This window comes from Anolis sagrei, chromosome X (genome assembly GCF_037176765.1).
Source record: "Anolis sagrei isolate rAnoSag1 chromosome X, rAnoSag1.mat, whole genome shotgun sequence".
NCBI classification, from domain to species: domain Eukaryota; kingdom Metazoa; phylum Chordata; class Lepidosauria; order Squamata; family Dactyloidae; genus Anolis; species Anolis sagrei.
The window spans coordinates 81,516,605-81,534,103 of NC_090034.1; the positions used below are offsets into that span (position 1 = coordinate 81,516,605).

At 43.0% G+C, this 17,499-nt stretch overlaps 1 protein-coding gene across 2 annotated transcripts in view; it reads left to right on the top strand.

Annotated features, from left to right (window-relative positions):
* Nucleotides 1-17,499, top strand: part of KCNQ4 (potassium voltage-gated channel subfamily Q member 4) — a 129,591-nt gene that overhangs the window by 100,130 nt on the left and 11,962 nt on the right. The window contains exons 5-9 of one of the 2 annotated variants that reach the window (XM_060784168.2): nucleotides 124-249; nucleotides 2,836-2,946; nucleotides 4,625-4,720; nucleotides 8,880-8,968; nucleotides 13,037-13,192. In XM_060784168.2, the coding sequence (XP_060640151.2) occupies nucleotides 124-249; nucleotides 2,836-2,946; nucleotides 4,625-4,720; nucleotides 8,880-8,968; nucleotides 13,037-13,192 (578 nt within the window). The remainder of the gene's footprint in view (nucleotides 1-123; nucleotides 250-2,835; nucleotides 2,947-4,624; nucleotides 4,721-8,879; nucleotides 8,969-13,036; nucleotides 13,193-17,499) is intronic. The other variant, XM_060784169.2, reaches the window with a different exon arrangement.

Below are 17,499 nucleotides of genomic sequence, written 5' to 3' on the forward strand. Positions count from 1 at the left end.
TAAAATGGTACCATAGTGCTATCATTGTGTAGTGCAGAAGGAGCTGACATTTCAGCAATGACTATTATCAGTTTGATGACTCCTGGTTGCACTTGCTCACATTTTGCTGTGTTTTGCTGGCAGGAGCTGATCACAGCCTGGTACATTGGGTTCCTGGTCCTCATCTTTGCTTCCTTTCTGGTCTACCTGGCTGAGAAAGATTCCAACAAAGATTTCCTCACTTACGCAGATTCGCTCTGGTGGGGTACTGTAAGTTGAGCACTGTTTTGATTTGGCTTGGCTCAGATCTTGGAAATAACGTGGTCAGGCCCGTAGCCAGGATTTCGATTTTGGGGGGGGGGGGGGCTGAGTCTGAGTGAAAGAGGGTCTACCCTAGCAAACCTTTTGTATCGTTACCCCAATACCCCCATGCATATGGGATATATTGCGTATGGTGATCAGATCATGATATGAATAAACATAACAGTTAAAATAATGCACCAGTAAGGCCTTTTCGCGAACCACCATGAGAATTTCGGGTGGGGGGGGTGAAGCCCCCCAAGCCCCCCCCCCCCCCCGACTACATGCCTGAATGTGGTGAAAGCCAAAGTGTTTTCTGTGTCCAGTTACGTTTTGGAGTACTCATGGAACAAAAACCAATAGCAGTATTCTTACCATTCTGGTGTGATAAGCAATTGATTGAGATTCTATTATGAGTCTCATAATAGAGTCTGGAATCAATAAAGTAGTAATGTCAACTCTTCACATTTGTTGGTTTGACTTCTGTGGGTTTGCTTGTTCACATATTTATGAATAGCATTTTTCAAAAATTCATGGTTTTTTTTTTCACTTTTGTGGACATCTCCAGGAAAAGTGGAGAGCTGACTTCTAATGTACTAATGTTAAGTCATGGGTGTACCGTCGAAGGCTTTCATGGCCGGAATCACTGGGTTGTTGTAGGTTTTTCCGGGCTATGTGGTCATGTTCTGGAGGCAATTTTTGATGAACCAACCTGGACACAGCATATTATTTGAGAACACAGAAGTGCTGGACCACTCTCACAACCACCATGTCAGACTACACAGAGAAGCCATTGAAATCCACAAGCATGTGGACAATTTCAACAGAAAGGAAGAAACCATGAAAATGAACAAAATCTGGTTACCAGTATTAAAAAAACCTCTAAAATTACAATAGCAAAACAACAGAGGGGAAACAAACAGGCACATAAAATCACTCTCAACAAAAGATTCCCCCCAGACACTTCCAAGCCATTGAATGCTAATCAAGGTGATCAGCTGAAACATTCACACCTAGCCCCAGCAGACAAAGGTCCTTTGTCTCACCCTGGTCATTCCACATATGTATATAAACCCACTTTTTCCTACTTCCAACAGACCTCACTACCTCTGAGGATGCTTGCCATTGATGCAGGCGAAACGTCAGGAGAAAAATTGCCTCCAGAACATGGCCACATAGCCCGGAAAAACCTACAACAACCCAATGGGTGTACCCTCCCCCAAAGGAACACTAACATGTATTAGATTTTAGAAATGATTGGAGATATTCTACACCACCTACTTAGTTATGTATACATAAATAAGCAGGCAGTGTAGAGCATTGGGGGTCATCAGCCTAGGAGATATTACTTAGGTATGAACAACTGAGTAGTGTCTTCCAGCTGAGTAGTGTCCTCCTTAAAAAATGAACAAAGTAAGACATAAACTAGGATCCTTTTGGTAACATGAATAGTAAATATCTCTCATGCCCATTCTAACCAAATATACAGAAAGCAAGACATTCACTAGAATCCTGTTGATGAGCTGCATTATAAATATCTCTTGTGCCTCATCCAAACAAGACATACGCAAAACATTATTAATATCCTGTTGGTGACATGCATAGTAAATATCCCCTGTGCTCTTTTTCAACAAGACATACACAAAAAACACATTCACTAGAATCCTGTTGTCAGCGTGCATAGTAAAAATATCTCATGTCCTATCCAAACCAGACATAAAGGATGATATATGTTCGAATCCTGTTGTTGACCTGCATTGTAAATATCCCTTGTGCTCTATCCCAATAAGACATACACAAAACAAGATATTCACTAGAGTCCTGTTGTCAGCATATGTAGTAAACATGTCATGTCCTATCCAAACCAGACATACAGAAAGGAAGACATACATTAGAATCCTGGTGGCGACCTGCATTGTAAATATCTCTTGTGCTTCATCCAACCCAGACACACATGAAACAAGATATAACTAGTATCCTGTAGGAAACTTGCATGGTAAATATTTCTTGTGTCCTGTATGTCTAAACAAAACATACACATAACAAGAAATTTGTTAGAATCATGTAAATGACATGCATAATAAATATCTCTCGTGCCAAACCAGATATACAGAGAACAAGACATATGCTAGAATCCTGATGGCGACCTGCATAGTAAACATCCTTTGTGCTTCATCCAACCAAGACACATATGAAACAAGACATAACTAGTATCCTATTGGTAACCTGCATCGTAAATATCCCTTGTGTCCTATCTAAACAAGACACATACAAAACAGGACATATGCTAGAATCCTATTGATGGCCTGCATAATAAATCATATATCTGTTGTGATCCATGTAAACGAGACATACACAGAACCAGACACATGCTGGGATCCTGTTGGTGATAGCAAATATCACTCGCACTGCATCCAAACAAGACATACAGGAAGCAACAAAAATGTAACCAACAGGATTCTAGCCAGTATGAAGCAATTGGTGTTTGAAGAGAGCTATGAAATGGACGTTTGCCAGGAAGTGCATCACCGTGACCTCTCCCTTTGCTGCTTTCAGATCACGCTCACCACCATCGGCTACGGGGACAAGACCCCTCACACTTGGCTGGGCCGGGTGCTGGCAGCCTGCTTTGCCTTGCTGGGCATCTCCTTCTTTGCTCTACCGGCTGTAAGTGGGGAATGGGAAACCGAATGGCAGCTCAGGGTTGCCGAGGGGAGGAAGCGGAAATTGGTGGCAACTGGAGGTTTCCATGTCCGTGAGTCATTGAATCCATTTTGGGTTTTAGTGTGAATTTTTAAGGGGCTATCCAAGATGCTGTGGAGATTAAGTGGGGTAATAATAATACTAATACTAATAATAATAATTGCTGCAGGTAAGAGTCAATTGCCTTGAATACCTTCCTTACAGTGGATTCATCCTCACTGGAATGGAAGCCACCAGTTGCCAATGGGTCATATTCCTCTGCCCCAGATCCCATGAGCACCTGGAAATGCTTTAGTTAGTTATTTATTTTATAAATGTCTATAATACTCACATTTCCTTCAAGGCAACATGCATGGCTCTTCTCTTTCCCATTTATATTCTTACATCAGTCCTGTAAGGTAGATAAGTCTGGAAGGGAATATCAACTTAGATCTTCTCCATAATTAGTATTGGGTCAACATAGAACTACTATAAATGTAGGTTAAGATTAAAGGGTTAGATGTGTCTTGTTTGTTTGTTTTTTTAATAGAGATTTGTGTGGTTTATGCTAAATAAAACTGATGCAAAAAACTGGGCTGGAAACCCTAGAACTCTGAACTGGAAACTCCAGAGAGGGGTTCTCTTGGGTAAAATATAGCAATTTCTTTATTTATGATCTTCAGTTTCATGGGGCTCCTGTGCCATTAACCCAAGTATGGGCAAACCCAGGGACCATGCAGCCCCTTGGGCTCTTTTCTCAGCCCGCCCCCCCAATACCATCCTATCCTTCCTTCTTTCTCTCTTTCCTTCCTCCTTCCATCCTTCCCTTCCTTCTTAGCTCCCTCTTTCTCCTTCCATCCTTCCACCCTTTTGTCCTTCCTTCCTTCCTTCCTTCCTTCCTTCCTTCCTTCCTTCCTTCCTTCCTTCCTTCCTTCCTTCCTTCCTTCCTTCCTCCCTCCCTCCCTCCCTCCCTCCCTCCCTCCCTCCCTCCCTCCCTCCTCTTTTTCTTTCCTCCTTTCCTCCTGAGGGATGTTTAGGAGGGAGAAGAGAAAGTAGAGAGGGAACATGAGAACCATGTTTTGAGATTTCAAAGGGTGTCCCATTGAAGAGAAGTAGGGAGGGGGGAAACTGACTTTCTGCTGCTCTAGAGACCAGGGCACAAGGGAGCAATGGGTACAAATGGCAGGGAAAGAGATTCGACTGAAAAGATTAGGAAGAACTTCCTGGAGAGTGGCATAGACTGCCTCGGAGTGTGGTGGAGTCTCCTTCTCTGAAGGATTCTATATCAGGAGTAGACAATACAGGGTCTCGTGAGTACACTTTTTCTCTCCCAACCACCATTTCATCCTGACCAAGGCTAATCCTTTCGGGATCCAAACGTTTCCTGTCTTTCCTTCACTTTCTGCCTCCAAAAGAGAAAAGGAAGAGGAGAAAAGGACAGGGAGGTCTGCCCACCCTGCTCTGACCCACCAAGTTAGACAGTTTGCCATGCCTGCCTTAACTCCAGCAAATGTGGAGGGCTGACTCTGTCCAAATGACTGAATGGATACAAAGATTCCCATTCCTTTGTATGGGTTTAAGTAAAAGTGGGTGTGTATGGGAGTGTTCAAATATATTTCCATATAAATATATAAATACCTTCTGATTTATTTGTCTCCTTCAGGGGATTCTAGGCTCCGGGTTTGCCCTCAAGGTCCAAGAGCAACACCGGCAAAAGCATTTTGAGAAGCGAAGGACACCGGCAGCCAACTTGATCCAAGTGAGTGGAAATTCTGGCATAAAATCTGAACTATGTCTTAACCTTCAACAGTGAGTACTTTCTGTATTTTGGGGGAAATAGTATTCAAACAAGACTTAAAGGGTACTGTCCAAAGTACTGAACACAAAAGGGTATCTGCTCCTTCAAGAGCTCCTCTAAACTTTGGTCTTCAAACCAAGGGTGGATTCACTCTTCTGTTGACATCGAGATTGATCAGAGCTTTACCAGGGGCCATACGAAAGAAATTGCATTATATCAAGTTGCTGGGATTTATAGTTCACCTACAATCAAAGAGCATTCCAAACTCCATCAATGATGCATATGAACCAAACTTGGCACATAGAATTCCCATAACCAAAAGAAAATATTGGAAGGGTTTGGTGGGCATTGACCTTGAGTTTTGGAGTTGTAGTTCACCTACATCCAGAGAGGACTGTGGACTCAAACAATGATGGATTTGGATGAAACCCGGCATGAATCCTCAATATGCCCAAATGTAAACACTGGTGAAGTTTGGGGAAAATCAACCTTGACATTTGGGAGTTGTAGTTGCTGGGATTTATAGTTCACCTACAATCAAAAAGCATTCTGAACTCCACCAAAGATGGAATTGAACCAAACTTGGCACATAGAGTTCCCATGACCAACACAAAATATTGGAAGGGTTTGGTGGGCATTGACCTTGAGTTTTGGAGTTGTAGTTCACCTACATCCAGAGAGCACTGTGGACTCAAACAATGATGGATTTGGACTAAACCTGGCATGAATCCTCAATATGCCCAAATGTGTACACTGGTGGAGTTTGGGGAAAATCAACCTTGACATTTGGAAGTTGTAGTTGCTGGGTTTTATAGTTCACCTACAATCAAAGAGCATTCTGAACTCCACCAACGATGGAATTGAACCAAACTTGGCACATAGAGTTCCCATGACCAACACAAAATATTGGAAGGGTTTGGTGGGCATTGACCTTGAGTTTTGGAGTTGTAGTTCACCTACATCCAGAGAGCAATGTGGACTCAAACAATGATGGATCTGGACCAAACTTGGCACAAATACTGAATGTGCCCAAATGTGAACATTGGTTGAGTTTGGAGAAAATAGACCTTGACATTTGGGAATTGTAGTTGCTGGGATTTATAGTTCACCTACAACCAAAGAGCATTCTGAACCCCACCAACGAGAGAATTGGGCCAAACTTCCCACACAGAACACCCATGACCAACAGAAAATACTGTGTTTTCTGATGGTCTTTGTTGACCCCTCTGACACCTCCTTCACGACCCACCCAGGGGTCCTACCCCCCAGGTTGAGAAAAGATGTATTAGAGAAACAAGCCTTTGTAAATTGACCAGTGCTTTCAGTAATAGAGGACTAAGAGACCTTGCCCGCTGGCAAGAAGAGGGCAAAATAGCCCCCGGGTGATTGCATTGTGAGCGGAAAAACAAGGAACGGCATCTTTTGTTTTGCTTGTTTCTCACACTGTCCTTTCAGCCCAGGAGAGAGGAACAGCAAAAGCTGCATTTAGCTGCCCTCAGCTGCCAGGCAGAGATAGCAGAAGGGGGACAGAATGGGGTGAGAGTGTGTCCCACTTGTCAAGGGATCCCTCTGAACCGGAGAGATAAGAACGGCTCAAAGTGGCACCTTTTGGGCTACAAAGGGAGACAACCCATCTAGACGCACGGCTGATATGCCCAACTTTATCACAAAAGGCTAAGAAGAATTCACCGAACAAGGAGGATTGGTATTTGTGTCCATGCAGGAGAGGGGAGGATTGTGCTGAGAAAGGAGGTCACAGATGGGAGCAGAACGCACAGGAGAATGAACATTAGATTCCTGCCCCAAATATAATAAGCAAACTTACAGATTTCGGCCATTTTTCGATGGCTGCCTCCAATGGACCATGTCTCTTTGGGGTAAAAGGGCAGGAAAGCACCCCTTGATTGGGAAAGGAAGAGCTCTTGTGTGGATGAATGTGTCCTTTGTGCAAAATGTCCCATGCTCAATCTGTGGCCCCGTCAGGAGTGCTGTCAATATGTATGTGAGGTTTTCCCAGACATTGTGAAGAGGGGTTCAGGGAAGTCATGCTACCCCTCTATTCTGCCTTGGTCCTACAGTTTACCCCAATCGTCTCCAGATACGCAGTTCTCAGCTGCGTTGCTTTATAAAGGAAAAGGGCTGTTTGGTGTGTTATCTTAGCATTCTGGCCCAGCCATTAAGAATGTAGTTTTGATATAGGGATCCCAGTGAGTCTTCTGTATGATGAATGGTCCGAGGTATTGATTTCTCTCTTTGTTGTACAAAATACAATTAAACAGTACATGTGTAATATCCTCTACCTCTGTCGCCCCACAGATACAGAAACGTTCATTATATGGAACTTGGTTAAACCTTCCATATTTAACCATTGTATCTGTCTGTTTGAATCGGGTTCTAGGTGCAGGTGGCTAAATATCTTTTGACCAAAAACGGACAACAGCAATGGCATTGTCTGCAGCCTCCAAGAATTCTTCCTCCATACATGAGGCAGGGCATAGTGGACAAGCATACAGATGTGGAGTTGTCTGTTCTGCTCCACACTCACACAAGGTGTGGGATTCTTTCAGATAGTGCCATTTTGCCGGGTTGTCTTTTGATCTGCCCACTCTACTTCCGAGTCTGTTCAGGGACTTTCAAGTTGCCCATTCTTGGTTTGCCCCTGGAGGAAGACCCTCGTGCTGAGGTTTCCTGGTTTAGCTCCTCATAGGGCAGGCATGTAGCCCGGGGGGGGGGGGGGGCTCGAGGGGCTTCAGCCCCCCCCCCCCCAAATCTCATGGTGGTTTGCGAAAAGGCCTTACTGGTGCATTATTTAAACTTTTATTTTTAGGATTAATGTCAATAATGCTATTTATTTTTTATTTAATTGTATGTTATTAATATTATTATTTTATAATTCATTTGACTGTGGCATGTTGCAAAAGAAGCCTCACCAAACTATAAATTCCAGGATTGCATAGCATTGAGCCAGGACCATTAAATTAGAGATGAGGTCTCTCTAAGACAGTGTTTCTCAACCTGGGGGTCGGGACCCCTGAGGGGGTCATGAGGGAATTTCAGAGGGGTCGCCAAAGACCATTGGAAAACAAATATTTCTGATACTCTTAGGAACCCTTTTGACAGAGAAGGCTGAAGATCTCTCCACCTGTCCATCTTTTCCTTTTTGATATTGGTGAACTACATCTCCAAGAATTAAAAAAACAGCCCCCCAACCCCACCAGTACTTGTAACACTTGTAACACTACTTACATGTTGGCCATGTAGGTAGTGTTACAAGTTTGGTGCTGATCCATTGTGAGCTGGGTTTAGAGGGCTCTTTCATTGTAGGTGAACTATAAATCCCAGTAATCACAACTCCCAAATGTCAAAGTCTATTTTTCTCAAACTCCAACAGTCTTCACATTTGGGCATATTGAGTATCCATGCCAAGTTTGGTCCAGATCTATCATTGCTTGAGTCCACAGTGCTCTCTGGAGGTAGGTGAACTACAACTCCCAAACTTGAGGTCATTGCTCACCAAACGCTTCCAATATTTTCTGTTGGTCATGGGAGGTCTGTGTGCCAAGCTTCGTTCAATTCCATTGTTGATGGAGTTCAGAACACACTTTGATTGTAGGTGAACTATAAATCCCAACAACTACAATCCCCAAATGACAAAATCAATCCCCCCCAACCCCACCAGTATAAAAATTTGGGTGTATCGAGTATATGTGCCAAATTTGATCCAGTGAATGAAAATACATTCTGCGTATCAGATATTTACATGACGATTCATAACAGTAGCAAAATTACAGTTGTGAAGTAGCAACAAAAACAATGTTATGGTTGGGGTCACCACAACATGAGGAACTGTATGAAGGGGTCGCAGCATTAGGAAGGTTGAGAAACACTACTCTAAGAGGATCTTCAATTGCAGTTTCTGAAGCAGATTACTGTTTTCCTTTGCTTCGGCACTAAGATTACTGTATCATGCAAATCTAATATGCACTCTAATTTTGGAAAGGGGATTTAACTAAAAAGGTGAGCATTAGATTTGAGTAAATAGTACAATAAAGAGATGACTGAATCCTATGATGGAGGTCCTTTCTTTTTCTCTTCCTCTCCTCGATCCCAATTGCTACAGGCCGCTTGGCGCCTTTACTCGACTGACATCAGCCGGGCTTACCTGACGGCCACCTGGTGCTACTATGACAGCATCCTGCCCTCCTTTAGGTAGGTGGAGCGTTACCTGTGAAGATCTAGGATGGGGTTTGATGGTCGCTGCAAGAATTTCTGGCTTCTTGAGGATGAACATGGAAAAGATCATTATTATTATTACATGGCTCCTGGCTGGGCTTGGAAAAAAAACTTACCTGTTTTGGACTAGAACTCCCAGAATCCACAAAATGCTAGGAGTTGTAGTCCAAAGAAGAAGTTCCACCATCCCAGGCTCTAATTTTTGCTTGGAGTGAGTCTAATTTTGAGATGCCACTTCCCTATGAGTTTGTTGCCACTCTTTTGGGGTAAATTTGCACTAAGAAGAGCCTTAAGAGGACTGTGTTTACTTTCTTTCTTGATAGTTTTGCTCCTTCTGTCAGTGCATTGTGGGTTTTCCTTCCTTCGCTGAAGTCAGTGGCAGTCATTCCCTGCCTTTTATCACTCTGAAGGAAAGTTATTGATACTATTGTGAGATAGATAGAATTGTGTCTTACAATAGCATCTTATCATTATTTTTACCTGGGCTGGTTTTAGTCTTCCTCTTTGCTGTGTTTTCATGGTTACACCGAAGGTCCTGCCAAGGTGGATAGATGAGGATGCGGCAAAATCTGGATATTTTACCCCATCAGATTCAGCCTTCCCCAGCACAAAGATTTCTTGCTTTCCCCAAATTTCTAGCATTGTAGCAACTTAAAACATAATTTCGGCATTTAGAAATAGAGTATAGACACAGGTTCAAAGGAAGGAACTGGCAAAGCCACCTCAAAGTAGTCCTTAGCTAAGAAAACTGTGAATTTCCTGGAGTTGTCATAAGTCAACAAGTGACTTGAAGGCACATGTGTAGAGTGACCAAGGGAATGTGAAGACAGCAAAGAGAAGATGTGTTGTTCAAGGCTTTCATGGACAGAATCACTGGGTTGCTGTGAGTTTTCTGGGCTGTATGGCCATGTTCCAGAAGCATTCTCTCCTGACATTTCACCCACATCTATGACAAGCATCCTCAGAGGTTGTGAGTTCTGTTGGAATCTAGGCAAGTGAGGTTTATATATCTCTGGAATGTCCAGGGTGGGAGAAAGAACTCTTATCTGTTTGAGGACAAGAGAACCATCAAGGGAACCACTGACCGCAAAGGGAAGCTGATGAAGAAACACAACCTACAATCTATCTACAGATCCACTAAGAAAATCCAACAAATGCTACATTCAGCAAAAGACACGAGGGATCCTCTCAGCTCTGCAAGAGTCTACCCTATACCATGCAGCAAGTGTTGCAATTGGCCACCTGGATTAGCATTGAATGGCCTTGCAGCTTTAAAGCCTGGCTGCTTCCTGCCTGGGGGAATGCTAACCAAGGTGGCCATTTGCAACATCCATACTTGCCCCAAACAGAGTTCTTTCTGCCACCCTGGACATTCTACAGATATATAAACCTCACTTGTCTAATTTCCAACAGACCTCACAACCTCTGAGGATGCCTGCCATAGATGTGGATGAAACACCAGGAGAAAATACTTCTGGATCATGGACATACAGCCCGGAAAACTCACAGCAAGCCAGCAAAGAGGATTCAGATTGGGAAGCGTTTTTAGTGTCTCTCTTTCTGCAATGCTAAGGGTTTGGGAACTGAAGGGAAATTTCATGGAGAAGTAGAATTCTTCGATGGAGAGAAGAATGCTCTGTTTTCTGTGTTCCTCAAGAAGGGAAACAAAAGGGTAGCAGGTTATTGTTTGTGCGGATTCCACACCCTGATCATCACTCATCACAGTTCCATCCTTGTCACTCATAACATGTTGTCCTTCCTCCTCCATCAGCACCGAGACTCTGGATAGGCTCAAAGACCTGCATAACTGGCGGAATCTGCAATGGAGACTGAACAGGGAGGTGGGGTGTTAGTGGTCCTGGGGCAGTATTGGTTCCAGATGAGGGGCAGGGTGCAGTTGGGCATTTTAAAAGGTTGGTGTTCATCATGGCAGCCCTTGAAGCCACATCTCCAAAGAGAACCATCATGTAGATAAAGATGGTGGTGATGGTGGTAGTAGCAGTTGTAGTGAGGAAGAGAAGAAAGGTGGAGAAGAGGAAGAGGTGAAGGAACATGAAGACAAAGAGAAGAAAGCATACATTAAGACAACAATGTTGACTCATAACAAGTTGTTCCTCTTGACTTTGGCGTCATGGGTGGTGGTAAGCCTTACTCTGGGTTCTAGGCGGAAAGAAGCTATCCAAGTTGCTGAACCCAGTCTCTAAACTAGGTGTTGTTCCTCTGAACTCCAAAATACTAGAGGCGTTCATTAAAGATTTCCCCTGACCCACTTCTATTTATCACAGGACACTGAAACTGCACATGTGTATTGATATAAGTCTCTATAGGTTATGTGCCAATTTACAACTCATAACTGATAACGGTCTTGATTTTACACATGCTGAAGTGGTGTGAAGTTTGATAATGGACCCAATGAAATACTGAGCACTCCTCAAGTTCCTTTACTTGAAAGGCCGCACACCAAAGGAGACTTCAATGAGATGGAAGAGGTTTATGGTGATGATTCCCCATCATATGATGTAGTCAAGAACTGGCACCATCAATTCCAATGTGGTTGGACTTCAGTGCAAACAGCTCCAATTCCAGGCAACCCCACTTTGCTATTGATGAAAACACCATCCAGCAAGTGGAGGTTGCCATTTTGGAAAATCACCACATAACCATTCACCACCTAGCCCAAAATGTCAAGATTAGTGTGGGGTCCATGGAAAAAATAATCCAAGACCAGCTTCACATGCATAAGGTATCTGCTCGCTGGGTCCCCCAGCTGCTCACACCTTTCTAGAAGCAGGAATGAGTTGAATACTCTCAGGCTGTATTCACAACATGCCATGGAAACCAGAAGGACTTTTTCAATAGACTGATCACACAGGATGAAAGCTGAGTCCATCACCATGATCCTGAAACTAAAGTCCAGTCAATCCAATGGAAACATCATGACTCACTGCTTCCAAAGAAGGCACATGCCCAACTTTCAGCAAGCAAGATCATACTCCCAGTATTTTGGGACCAGCATGGAGTAGTATTGATGGATTTTCTAGCAAAGAATACAATGATCACTGGGCCATACTATGCTTCATTGTTGCAGAAATTGCAGGAGGCCATCAGAACCAAGAGACATGGCATTCTCACCAAAGATGTCTGCCTTCTGCAAGACAATGCACCAGTTCACAACTCACCTGTTGTCCAAATGGACGCATTCTCCTGTGGCTTTGAAATTCTGCCACATCCCCCTTAGTCACCTGAGCTTGCACCATTGGACTTTGACTTCTTTCCAACAAGGAAGTTATTTCTGAAGGGCAAGTATTTTTCAGATGACGAGACTCTGATTTCTGAAGTCACAATGTGGCTTTTGGAGCAACTGGTCAACTTCTACAAGCGAGGTGTTTACAGTTGCTTAAAAAGATGGGAGAAGTGTGTGTCCCTAGGTGGCACTGATGGAGAGAAGGACTCAGAACTGGGCCAAGTTTCATTGCTCTCAATCCACAGGAAGTGGGTCAGGGGAAATCTTTAATGGACAGCCTCATAGATTCATAGTCTACTGGAGTGGAAGCAATTATCAATTTCTGATCCAGAATGTCAAACAGGGATTTTTCCCAGTCCTATATGGACCCATGGGGGATTTAAATGTTTGAAAACATTTACATTTGGAGACAGTTCTTTGATGTATGGACAGGAAAGTAGGATTCCTTGAAGTTCTTGCCATTGTAATTCAGCCCCATCTGCGTACATTGCCAAATCTATTTTAAATTACCAATTAATACCATCCATGATGGCTGTTCTAACTCAACATTCACAGATCTCCATTCAAGAAACAGCACCAGACAACTCATGCCCCAGAAATGCCATTCAAGACTACAAAAGGAATTGTGGGATACCATTTTTTTAATGTTTTTCCCTGAGTTCCCTTTTAAATCTTCTTTGACATATATTTTTGATATTTGATACTGTTTTGTTTTCATTTAATTGTGTTCTCCCGCCCGCCTCCCTCTTTGAAAACTTTTAATTTCTCCACTTTTTGTTTTTATTTGAACCCGTCCCTAGAGAATTGGTCCTTATGTTTGACCACTTGCACCGAGCACGCAATGGAGGGCTTAAGAACTCCGAGGTGAGGAAATACCCCGACGGAGCACCACCACATTATCACTCCTTCACCCATGGCCTGAAAACCACCAGTCCTCCCTTTAACTCAGGGGAAAGGTAGGGTCAGAGACCTTCTCCTCCTACGTCTTCCATGCCTTTGGTGTGTCCTTGTTCGCTCTGTGGTGTAGTGTCTTTCTTGTGGTGCCCCCTTCTTCTGGTTTTTACTGTGTGGTGTGCTATGAATCAAGTCAACTTCCTTCTGATCCATGTTGGTGCATCAGCGTTTCTCTCAACCAAATACAGCACTTTGTCCCCCTCTGTTGGTTGGAGTCTACTAATACATCCTATTGAGAATGCACATTTTCCAAAGAGAGATCCATTTTATGGTCAATGTCTTGACTTTTTTGGGTTTTTTTGGCAATCCAAAAAAAACCTGGGATCCGACTTTCCAGCATAGGTTCTTGTAGGGTTCCTGAACACCCAAATTAACAGAGTTCTTTAAGGCAAGAGGGTCTCTACTCTTCGATTTCTGGAGTGTTTCCGCCCTTCAAGTCTCCTTTGCAGTCTCTGCTTCATTTCATCACCTTTCTCTCTTTCTCCTCCTGTTCCATCCTCGATTCCTCCTCCACTTCTTCTCTTCTTCCTTCTCCTCCTTCCTCCGTTCTCCATATTCCCATCACGTCTCCATGTCCTATTCATTCCCGGAAGCTGGAAAGAAGATGAAGCTCCACCCCACAAGTGTTTACGCCTAAGGTAACCTTCTATTTCCCTTCAAACTGCAGTGTCTGCTTGTATTCCCTCTCTGAAGGAAGGTAGGTTCTCCTCTGGAAAAAACTGGGGATATATGACTTCTCCTAGGGGAGAGGTCTTCGAAGCTGGTGTCTTTGTATATATGTGTTAGCATGTTCCTACAAAGGGGGAGAGAGCATCAGGAAAGGAAATCATACAGGGTTTAGCTTGCTCCATATAGCAGCGACCAATGTTTTGGATTCCACTCCCACTATCCACAACCCCTCTAGGAGTTTCTAGGTCTTCCAGTATCGATCAATCAAAACTGTATTATGTTCCAAAGACCCAATTTGCTCAGCAATAAATGGTCCAACATCTGGAGGTCTATATATCTGCCAAAGATACTCCAATTGAGTTTTTGCAAAAGCAAACTGGTTCTGTTTGAAAGAGTATATTTCAAAAAGTTGACCATTATTTTCCAAACCTTCCATCCATGTAAGCTGATTTTCATGTTGTTCTGGGCGTTTGGAATTAGAGAAGCACAAGCTTGACATTTTTTAACCCTAAGATAGGTCATTTATTTATATGCTGCCTTTCAAAGTGAAATTCAAGATGGTCATACCAGTGATGTTGCTATTCAGGTCTTGCTCAGATTCCACTCCTCCCCAAAAAGTACAAGAACATTAATACAGTGAATAGGGAAGAAAATAAGAAAATGAATAGTAAATCATACAAATTAGACTTGGAGATCTTCCATGAGAATTTAGAGAGTGGGTGAGGAAGAATAAGGGGCAAAGGAGATAAGTACAGTAGATCCTCCATTTTCACTAGGGTAGGAGCACACTTCATATAAAGGGGAAAAACGAAGGAAGAAGGGATAAACTAAATCCTCAGAATGCATTAGAACCCAAAGGAAAAATATAGTGCTAACTCAGTTTCATTTGAACCATATGGCATACTATCCCTATGTTACCTCCTTTATGGCCAGCCTCAGCACGGCTCTCCTCACCTCCTGGACCACCTTTCTAACTTTTCTTTCCACATCCACCCCTGTCACTAACAGTTTCCCTTCTTTGTTTCCCCCTTCTTCCTACCTTTCTTCTTTCGTTCCCTCCCCTTCCCATCTCTCTAGCCAGATCTTTAGTAGTAAAAGGAATTTCTTTCGGATTCACAGCGGCTGGAAACAGAGGTACCAAGGCTTGGGATCTGCTCCCCAGGAGATGTTTTGGGATTGAATCGATTTGGTTGCATTCTTGTTGCATCCTGTGTACTATTTCTTTTCTTTTATTTGTTGAAGGAAGGGCACCTGAGGAGAGGTGCATGGTGGGAATCCTCATTGGTTTCTTGCGATGAAGCCCTTCCTGAATGGGAGATAGGCTTGCTCTCCTGTCCCTGGATGGCATCTCTCCAGAACAGCTTGACCAGAAGTGATTGCATACATCTAGCTGCCAACAACAACAACAAGAATCATAATAACAACAATCTTTGACTGGCGGTAGTACTTTCCAAGAACCCCAAAATTGCACCTTAGTCCCCACCACTTCTGAAATTCTTCTTTTCTGTTCTACATCACAAACTAACACCGATGGTCTAGACCAGTGGTTCCCATCCATTTTTTTGACCAGGGCCCATTTTGACCAGGGACCACTTGACCAGGAACCACTTTGACAGGGGACCACTTGACCAGAGACCAGTTTGATCAAGGACCACTTGACCAGGGACTACTTTGACCAGGGACCATTTTGACCATGGCCACTTTGACGAGGGACCACTTGACCAGGGACCACTTTGACGTGGGACCACTCTCCAACATTAATTCCATAAGGGTTATGAATCAGTTTTGATCAACTTTAGATTCAATTTGGTTATTTGGAATGCTGGTTCAGAAAATTGCATTGGATAGACCACATCGGCTCTAGTTTCTGATACAGAACATATGACATCCAGTAGTTGCCATCTGCACACCCACAGAAAGCCATATTTAATAATAATGAGCTGATGTGGTAGTAGTAATCTTTTGTGGGAAGTCAGCTTGTCCCCCTCCTGACATCCCTGTTGCCCTGGCACTATAAGAGAGTTTCGCAAGACCAGGTGCTTTCGTTGCTGAGAGGTTTCGAGGCAATGGTGTAGTAAAGGTGAGGCTGCGGACCATATTTTTGTTCTTGCAGACCACTGGTGGTCCATGGACCACAGGTTGGGAACCACTCATCTAGACCAAGAATAAGCAGAATGCAACCAATGGACCATATGTGGCCTCCTGACCCACTTTTGTGCCCCTGAAATCCCATGTCTCATGGTTTTTGAAAATTGACTTGATTTGCTAAAGAGACAAGGGACCCAATCCACCTGTCCTCTCTGTTAAAATGAAAGGAAGCACAATGTTTTCTTGGACTCCACATTGTCACAGAAGCTGTAGAAACAATTGAACCTGACAATCCTATAGACATTACAATCTTTTCATCTTTGGAGCCCTCACTTCCTCAAATTCAAGACAAAGCTGTGTTGGAGACCTGCTTATCCATAGGTGCTTCCCTTACATCTGATTTTGCAATAACTTGAAGGGCTAATATGGACAACAGTGTCTATAGACACTATAGCTGCTATCGGTGGGGAATCTGCTCTGGGTTTTGTCTGAACTTTAAAAGGACCCATCCCCAAACACTGAATCCAAAATGGGTTCAGCACTTGAATGTTTCATTTATAGCTCAGACTAAAGCCCAGAATGGATTCAGGTCCCTACTAATATGGAAGCTATCGGCTACCACTGTCTATAGACATACAGACCTGTGCAAACATACACAAGCCACATTTTTGAAGAGGATAGTAGTATCACCATTTTTGACTGGTATGTGGTTTTCACTGTGAATGCTCACTTGTGTGGCTGCATTGCACTTTGCCTTCCCTAGGATGCTCCTTCAGGCCTGGCTATCCTTCATGCTATACAATTGTAGCACTTTGATACCACTTTAACTGTCATATCTCCATTCTATGGAGTCCTGCAATTCATAGCCTCTAAAATCCTCTACCAGAAAGCCCTGGTAGTGCATCAAGAAATAACACTGTAACAAAATTTGAAAAAAAATTATGTTCCTGGTTTGAAAGTATTATTTCCTGTTTAATTGTGAAGTCCTTACTTTGAAAATAGTTGTTCTACTCCAAAAACTTTATTTTTGTGGCTGCCACAAACTATGTTGAATTGGTTGAGACTCAATTAGATATTCATTGAAAAACTGCAGCGAAATGTGCAGCAGGTTGTCCCTCAAAAACAATGTTTTTGCAGTTTAATAAACCTTTCCCATGTGTTTATGATAGAATCAATTAAGAAATAGCATTTTATATATAACCCAGGAACAAAAATCATGTTACATAGTGTAATCAAGGGCAGTTAAAATGGTATATAAGTTCTACAATATAGAAGACACTCTGGAGATTCTGGAGGTCTCCGGTTTGCATAAAATTTCACCTAAGTGATGGCTCTGAAGTTATTCCTCATTTCTTTCATTAAAGTACATGGGGAAAGAGTAGGGGAGCATGGAGGTTTGAAGTCACATTGGTGTAACCCAAGAAACAAGTCAATGTGCTGTTTTTCCCTGACTCTGGTATAAGGTGATGCTTTTCAAACTCAGGGTGAAGAAACACTGAAGTGGCTTGAACTTTCAAAACCAGAGGTCCGCTCAAGGTGGACAACATTTCAG